Source organism: Clarias gariepinus, chromosome 16, assembly GCF_024256425.1.
Source record: "Clarias gariepinus isolate MV-2021 ecotype Netherlands chromosome 16, CGAR_prim_01v2, whole genome shotgun sequence".
Classification (NCBI taxonomy): domain Eukaryota; kingdom Metazoa; phylum Chordata; class Actinopteri; order Siluriformes; family Clariidae; genus Clarias; species Clarias gariepinus.
The window spans coordinates 3,259,532-3,268,867 of NC_071115.1; the positions used below are offsets into that span (position 1 = coordinate 3,259,532).

General features: G+C 36.0%; 1 protein-coding gene across 1 annotated transcript in view; it reads right to left on the reverse strand.

The window, feature by feature from the left end:
- LOC128544929 (deleted in malignant brain tumors 1 protein-like) overlaps nucleotides 1–9,018 on the reverse strand; it is a 35,251-nt gene extending 26,233 nt beyond the window's left edge. Inside the window, exons 1-3 of the mRNA XM_053515242.1 lie at nucleotides 8,939–9,018; nucleotides 8,398–8,427; nucleotides 533–855 (exon numbers count right to left, since the gene is read on the reverse strand). Of these exons, the coding sequence (XP_053371217.1) occupies nucleotides 533–855; nucleotides 8,398–8,427; nucleotides 8,939–8,969 (384 nt within the window). The 5' untranslated portion in view covers nucleotides 8,970–9,018. The remainder of the gene's footprint in view (nucleotides 1–532; nucleotides 856–8,397; nucleotides 8,428–8,938) is intronic.
- Between the last annotated feature and the right edge of the window lie 318 nt (nucleotides 9,019–9,336).

Here is a 9,336-nt window from a genome sequence, read left to right on the forward strand (position 1 = left end):
TGTAATAGTTCTTGCAAGAACAGTATTGTTAAGTGCATTTGCAAAATCTATCAAGCACCATAATTAAACTGGCTCTCATGAAGGCCATCCCAGGAGGGTGAGACCAAAACCTACCTACGAGAAGTTCATTTAGAGTTATTAACCAATTAACAGCACCTCAGATTAGAGGCGTTATGAAGTCTTTACAGAGCATAAGTAGCAGACACATTTCACCATTAACTGTTCAAAGGAGATTAATGCATATTTTGGATGCCTTGAGAATTCCTTTACAATGTGGAAAAAAAAAAAAATCAGGAACAATCATGGAGTTTGAAAGTGACCCCAAATTTTTGAACGGTAGTATATATATATATATATATATATATATATATATATATATAACCAATTATATATATATATATATATATATATATATAAATATATATATATATATATATATATATATATATATATATATATATATATATATTACTAGCCAATTAAATTTCATCAGTACGGTATGCATGCTTATTAAAAAGGCATAATATAAGATTTCTGTACCTGAGCAAGTAACACCAGCATCTTCACTATGCCCACAGTTGTGTGTTCCAAATCCTCTATGAGAGCACTGTGTGATGCTGCTTTCCCTTCCGGAACAGTGAACATCATCCATCCATATTGGGCCACTTCCCTGACCAAAGGTGGCATTTTTATTAGCGCTGACAGCATTACCACACCCAAGCTGTCTACACACCACCTGTGCATCATTCATGTCCCAGTCATCATCACACACTGTTCCCCACTGGTTATTATAATAGACTTCCACTCTACCAGAGCAGGAGTTACTGCCACCATCGAGTCGTATGTTAGTGCCATCTAAGACAAACAGCAAAAAGCAATATTAATTAATGATAGTGAATCTCATCAGGGACGATCTCATCATTTTGATTCCTACACATTCACATTTCATATAAACTTAAATAATTCTTTTAATTGTGTAAAGCTGCTTTGTGACAATGTCAATTGTTAAAAACTATATTGTTATACAAATAAAATAAAATTGTGTTTAATTGAATCTTGATAGTTTTTTCATACACTTGAACTGATTTTATTTTATTTCGGTCAGCATTTTGTTTCTCAGAAATTTATTTACATAATGAATAATATACTTTTCTGTACTGCCTAAGTTTAACATGTCAGCCCCTGATGTTTGGAAATTGTTGAGTATATTGTAGCTGCTGCCCCGCCCACGCCACAATATTATGAGGTGTGAGGGTTGCCCACTAGAGGGCACAGTTTTTAGTTTGTAGTTTTTGTTGGTAGACTCAGTTTCCCAGAAGGCACCTCGGTCAGGTGATGCGGGTGCTCACCTGAACGAGGTAGCTCATTACTCTCGTTATAAATAGCTGGTTGTTCTGGGAAACTGGGTCAAAATGGTTCGAGGAAACGAATGAGCATAAAAGCGGGTTGTCCAGTCAGAGTTTTAGGTCCGAGAGTGGGAGACAACACACCTGTGAGTTTTGTTTGTTTGACTTTACCCATCGTTGAAAGACAAACATCGTTTAGATCAGACAAAAATCGTTAGAAAGTTGGGGGTAAGTCGATTGGGGAGTGGTGTAGGAGGCATCGGCCGACGGCCTGTATAGGTCCGGTAGCGGTGTCTCCCCGCAACTCCTACGTTGGCCACTTCATATCAACTGTATTAAAATGGCAGGGAAGAGTATGGATGGTATGGAATATAGTGAGCAAGAGGGGACTGGTAGTGATGAGAGGAGAGACAGTGACTGGGAAGAAGTAAGGAGAGGAAATACAGCAAGGAAAGGTACAAGTCGTAAGAGAAAGAAAAAAGAAGAGGCTAGCACAACCGGAACGGAAAGTGAAGGTAGAGATGAAGAGGGAGAGTGTCATAAAGAAAGATTGGTTAATATAGTGGTACGATTTGATGGAGAAGGAGGAGTTAAGAGGATGGACCCACTTAAATTAACAAAAATAATAAGAGGACAAATAGGAGAAGTAAAATATGCAAGAATCTTGGGAGATGGAAATTTACTTATAGGCTGTAATAGTGTGGAGCGGACGGAAAAGGCAATGAAGATGAGTTGTATGGGAAAAATTAAAATAATCAAAGTAGTAAGAGTAGGAGAAAGAAGAATGGGTGGTAGTAAGGGAGTGATATATGGAATTCCTCTTACTGTAAATATAAAAGGGCTAATTGAGGATATGAAAGTACAAAACAAATCAGTTAAAAGTGCTGTAAGGCTGACAAGGGGAGTAGGAAAAGTAGAAACAGAATCTGTTTTGGTAGAGTTTGAATCAAAGGAAGTGCCGAAAGAGGTATATTATGGATTTATGAGATATAGAGTGAGAGAATATACACCTAAGCCAATGAGATGCTATAATTGCCAAGAATTTGGGCATATAGCTAAGGTTTGCAAGGGAATAAGAAGATGTGCCAGGTGCAGCGGAGATCACGAATATGGGAAATGTGGGGAAGAAGTGAAGCCGAAGTGTTGTAGCTGTGGAGGTAGTCACAGTGTTGCATTCTGGGGATGTGAAATGATGAAAAAGCAAGTGATAATACAGCAAATAAGAGTAAAGGAAAACCTGTCCTATTCTGAGGCTGTTAAAAGGTCAGAGAAAGAAAATAAAAGTCGTAAAAGGGAATATATGGAGAGAGCGACGAGAGAAGTCCAACAAGAACGTAAAGACCAGTGGGAGGAGAAGAAGAGAATGGTGACATTTATAGCAGGAGTAATAAATGCTACAGCAGAAATCAGATCTAAAACAGAAAGAATCCAGGTTATAGTAAAAGCAGCAATACATCACCTAGATATGGCAGGTTTGAAATGGGAAGAGGTGAGGGATGAGCTAAGTGTACAGTCTAGTCAAGAGATAACATGTGTGGGTTAATTATTGTGTTAATGTTACTCCTTCAGTGGAATGCAAGGAGCCTGATTTCAAACGGGCAAGAGTTCAAACAGATTATTGCTAACTGGAAAGAAAAACCAGACATTATATGTATTCAGGAATCCTGGCTAAAACCACGTTTGGATTTTGTCATATATGGGTATGTATCAATCAGACAGAATAGGGTAAATGGTAGTGGAGGGGGGTGTGTTACTTTTGTGAAACAAGGGGTGCAGCACAGGGTACTGGGTTTAGGGAGTGAATATGAGTATGTAGCAGTGGAGGTATGGGGTGTGGGGAAGAGATTTGTAATTATAAATTTTTATAACCCATGTAGAAGACTGCAATTAAATCAGCTTGAGGAAATAGAGGGGCAAGATAGTAGTAATGTTATATGGTGTGGGGACTTCAATGCACATAATACATTGTGGGGAAGTGAAAAAGTGGATATTAATGGGCAAGTGATAGAAGAGTTATTAGAGGAAAAAAATTTGGTATGTTTAAATGATGGAACTAAAAGAAGAATAGAGGTTAGTACTGGAAGGGAGTCTGCTCTAGATCTTACATTGGTGTCTAACAGTGTGGCAGCAATATGTAATTGGAAAGTGTATAAGAAAGGAACAGTAGGAAGCGATCACTATCCAGTTTTGTGTAAAATCAATATAAATGTGTCACAAGTTATAGAAGGAAGAGGAGGAAGATGGGTATTTGAAAAAGCTGACTGGGATAAATTTCAGAAAGAAAGTGACAAATATTTAAATCAGATTAAATATGATGACGATATAGAAATGCTTGAAAATAAAGTAAGGCAGGGTATAATAACAGCAGCGCTAGAATCTGTCCCAAAAAGTCGAGGTAAAGTAAAAAAGAAAGGAAGTGCCATGGTGGAATGAGGAATGTAAAAAAGCAGTCCAAAACAGAAATAAAGCATTTAAAATAATGAAAAGATCACACAATTTCACGCATATGATACAGTATAAATGTGCACAAGCAATAGTAAGGAAAACAGTAAGGCAAGCAAAAAGAGTATGTTGGAGGAATTACTGCAGTTCAATTGGGGACACTACACAAATAGGAGAAGTGTGGGCAATGATTAAAAAGATGGGTGGAGAAAGGAGAGATTGGAGCTACCCGGTGTTGAGCAATGAGAATGAAGTTGCAGTCACAAATAAAGAAAAGGCTGAAATGTTGGTAAATACGTTTGCCCAAGTTCACAGCTCAAATAATTTATCTGAAGAAGGGAAGAGGGGTAGAGAGAAAACTAGCACTGAAAATCTGGAGGCACTGAAGGCAATGGAAAGTGATGAAGGTGAACAAAATGTTCCATTTAGTATAGATGAGAACAAAGCACTGGCAAAAACTGGGAAGACTGCACCAGGGAAAGATGAAGTTTGTTATATAATGATAAAGCATTTGAGTGAGGAGGGGAAGAAGAAGTTACTGTTATTATACAATAAAGTATGGGAAGAAGGAAGATTACCAAAAAATTGGAAAGAAGCCATTATTATACCAATAAGAAAACCTGGGAAAGAGCCTAGTAAATCATCAAGCTATAGACCCATTGCCCTGACCTCTCATGTCTGTAAGCTAATGGAAAGAATGATAAATGAGAGACTAATGTATGTAATAAAAAAACAAGGTATGATGACTGAAAATCAAAGTGGATTTAGGAGAGGGAGGGGTACTATGGATGCAGTATTATGCTTGGAAGATGAGATACGGAAAGCTCAAATAAATAAAGAGACAGTTGTAGCTGTATTTTTCGATGTGGAAAAGGCATATGACATGCTATGGAGAGAGGGGTTGATGATGAAATTATATAAAATGGGAATTAAAGGAAGAATTTTTAAATGGATTAGGGATTTTCTGAAAGGCAGAACAATACAGGTTAGGACAGGAGAAGCGATGTCTAGCAAACATGTGGCAGAGAATGGAACCCCCCAAGGGAGTGTAATAAGTCCCACGTTATTTTTAATTATGATAAATGATATATATGAAAATGTACAAGGGGACATGGGGAGATCTTTGTTTGCGGATGATGGCGCAATATGGAAAAGAGGAAGAAATGTGAAGTATATAGTTAAGAAAATGCAAGAAGGTATCCAGCAGGTTGAGAGGTGGGGAATAAAATGGGGCTTTAAATTCTCTGTTGAAAAAACTAAAGTAATGTTTTTTACAAGGAAGAAAATTCATGAGGGGATTAATTTAAAATTATATGGAAATAGTCTGGAGAAGGTTAATAAATTTTGCTTTCTGGGAGTACATTTTGATCCAAGGCTAACCTGGGCGGAACACATAAGGAAGGTGGAGGATAAATGCAAAAAAGTAATAAACACAATGAGGTGTTTAACAGGACTGGAATGGGGTGCAGACTATCAATCACTGAAATATATATATGTAAGTTTAATAAGATCAAGAATTGACTATGGGAGTATGGTGTACGGATCAGCAGCCAAAACTGTACTTACAAGGCTTAATAAAATACAGGCTAGAGCATTAAGATTATGCTTAGGTGCAGTAAAAACATCTCCAGTATGTGCGCTTCAGGTGGAAGCGGGAGAAATGCCATTAAACATTCGACGTAAACAACTGTTGGTAAATTATTGGATTAATCTAAAGGGACATAGAGACAATCACCCCACTAAGAAAGTATTAAGAACTTGTTGGGAAAGGGAAAAAGTACAAAAGAATAGTTTTGGGTGGGTAGGAGATGAGTCAGCTAGAGATCTGGGGGTGAGTGAAGAAGAGTTCTGTCCAACTGTGATATGGCCTGACTATCCAGTGTGGAAAATGGAAACCATGAAAGTTGATTTTAAATTGCGTCAAATCAAGTCAATAAATAATAATTTAGACCTAGTAGATGAATTTTATAGATATGTGGAACAAAAGTATAGAGACCATATTCAGATTTACACAGATGGATCAAAAGAACCTGACACTGGAAGGACTGGATCTGCAATTGTTATAAGTAACCAGGGAAATGAAGAAAGCAAACGAACATCAAATAATCTGAGTGTGTATACAGTTGAACTGTATGCTATCAAGATGGCATTAGAATGGATTGGAAAGGAGGAAAAAATAAGCAAATACTTAATAGGAAGTGATTCATTGTCTGCACTGATCAGTCTCAAATCAGGGGTATCCAATAGCCGGCAGGATTTGGTATATACAATATTGATAACATATATGAGAATAAAAGAAAAAGGTAAAGAGATTCAGCTTATTTGGACGCCAGCCCACATAGGTATATTGGGAAACGAGAGGGTGGATAAATTAGCCAAGCAAGCAATTAAAAAAGATAGAATTGAAGTAAATATAAAAATGTCAAAGGCGGAAGGGAAATGCATAGTGTGGAAAGAAGCTGTGAGAGAATGGCAACAGCAGTGGGATAGAGAAATTAAAGGGAGACATTTATATGGCATTCAAAATAAAGTTGGTACTGAGAGGAACTGGGGAGGGACTAGGAGAGAAGAAACAATAATGACAAGATTAAGAATTGGACACAGCAACCTGAATAATACACTATACATTATAGGGAAACATCCCACAGGTCTTTGTGAGGTTTGCCAGACTTTTGAAACCATAGAACATGTACTTATAAATTGCAGAAGATATAAAGAACAAAGGAGGGAAATGATGGAAGAACTAAGAAAAGGTGGATTGGTTGGGACAGAGATAAAAGAGGTATTGAAAAGTGGGATGATTGGGCGAGGAAAGAAAAATATCTGTAACTTCTTAGTTGCAACTGGTTTGATGGATAGAATATAAGCGAAGAAAGAAGTAATCTGGAAATAGAGTGAAGAAACATCACAGGAAAAGTAACCAGAAGGTGGCGGTAGTGCAACAAGTACGGATGCAAGCCGCCGTAAAACTCCAAAAGAAGAAGAAGAAGAAGAAACTGGGTCAAGCATTAATGTGAGTTCTATTAAGTGGGTTATGTTTTGTTTTAGTTTAATTATAGTTGGCCTTTTGGTTTCTGCAGCTTTGAGTTTATATTTGCATTAGTATGTCTTTGTCTCTGTGTCTCCTAGCAGGATTAGCCTTTAGGAGAATTAGCCTTGTGTGTTTATCCTCATGTGTGAGTAACCTCCTTTGCATGTGTAGTTCTTAATCTGTATAAATACTAATCAGTGCACTACTAACCTGCTTAGATCTAAGTCTGTCTAGTCTCCTCGTCTGTTTAGATCATAGTCTGTTTAGGTACTAACATGTTTAGCCACTAACCTTTAGAGTTCTTAGTCTGTTTCATACCTAGTCTGCTGTGTACCTAGTCTGTCTGCCCCTTGGGTCTCTTGCTACCAGCCTGTTTAGCAATTAGTCTGTTTAGCTACTAGCTAGCTTAGCAGCTACTGTGCATAACAGCTAGTAGGTCTAGCCAAGTCTGTCTTGTGTGTTTATCCCCTGCATGTATAGTCCCTAGTGTTTAGTCCTCAAGTCTGTTTAGTGTCTTGTCTGGTTTGTATCTCATGTCTGTATTGTGTTAGATTGTGTAATCCCTAGTCTGTAAGTGTTTTGAGTTCTGTTTAGCACGCTCGATTTTAAGCATGTAAAGCCAACTTCCTTTGTTCATGTTTGTTTGGTTTGTTTATTAAAAGACTCTTTGGTTACACATCCCCCTCTGTGTCTATGCCTCACCTCATGCCCACAGTCCTACACCTAACAGTTCGTGACAATTATTAGAAATGTAGTACTAAGTTACTGTGGATTGCTACATCTGAGAGAAAGGGGGGAAATAAAGAGATTATAAAGAAATGGAATGAAAAAAAAAAACATTAAATAAACATAAATGAAACAAAACAAAAAGGAAAATATAATACATGGCAATAAATGAGAATCTTTTTAGTTAAAAGGAAAATCAGAAACAAATCCCAAAACAGATCAAAGAGAGAAGAAAAAGAAGAAATGAAACTTGTCAGATTTGCATTTTAAAAGATTGAGTAAGATTGTTGAATGTTCCTCTTTATTGTGATTCAGTGACTGACTCAGTGATTTGTCATGATTTTCGAAGCAAAGTGTCAGTGTTTTACAATTATATGCTCAGCATAATTTAAAGTTGAACACTGTCATAAACTGTTGTCTGTTATAAAGTTGTCTGTTGGAACTTTATGATGACATTGAAATTAATATCTTGATCTATCATCTACATTTTTTTCCAGGTATTTACTATTGTAGACAATTCAGGAGTGATGCATTACAAGCTTAATGTGCTTTAAAACATATTTAGAAGTGTGCACATTTACATAAGCAGGTTACGGTATTTTATTATACATTTTAAATCTTCAATCGGTAAAATAAATCTTAATAGTAATCATTTGCGGATAGTTGAAAAGTTAAAATGTTTTTGTAATCAATCTTTTTCTACTTTCTGAGATTAGGTTTTTGGTGTTAAAAGAAAATATAAAACTTGTCATTTTAAAATAGAATTGAAAGGATTATAATGGGGGGGGAGTCATTAATCAGCAGAAGTGTTTAAAAGTAAATACATTATATTTAAATAAAAAGTTCACTTACCAGCCAGCAGAGAAGCTCCAAAGACACTGACTGTGGAGAGAAAATGAAGCAAAAAGATTTTATTGAACCAGACCATACATATTTATTTTTTTTCCAATAATCTTAGTAACAATAAGCTAAATTAACTGCAATATAAACGAACTTTAGCTATTTTGAGAGCCACAAGCTACTACATGGTTAAGTGCTGGAGGGAACCTATCATTAATCGCATGAACTATGCATGAACATCAACTATAAGTAAATATGATGCACATAAATGATACACATAAAACAAAATACACTAAACTAAAGCTGTGTATATTGCAACTGATTTTATTTCAGGACTGGAAATATGGTGGAATTGTATTACATTATTTATAATTATTATTTAATTAATAATATTAAAATAATTATTATAATTATTTAGATTTGTATATAAAATTGTATATAAAAATAGAATTATTATATTTGTATATAATATTAAAAAAAATTTAACACTATACAAAGACTAATACTTATATTAAAATATTTATTCATGTCCTTATAAAAGTCTTGAATATACCTAAAAATAAATGGAGAGAGAGTCTCAGCATCCTGTTCCTTGAGGTGTCACTTGGTCCTAATTAGGGGTCCCAGTTCTGCCGTCTTCTCACAGTGAAACTCATGAGGTGATGAGGCTTATGGTCTTTTTCTATACATTTAAAGAGGTGGAGTTATTATTTTGTCCACCTCCTGTTTCTGTGACCAGTTAAAATGTAAAGTTAATATCACTTCCACTCTATTATAAACAGTTGTTTATACTACTGCACTAAACTGTTGTAATGAGTAGAGTCGTGCAGAGAGCTTTAGATGTAAAGGTGCTCAAAGGTAACAAAGGACACATGGAACATGGAATGTTACAAAAAAATGCATTATACTATATGACTGTACTGGACCCCACCCAGTTTACTCACTTTAATT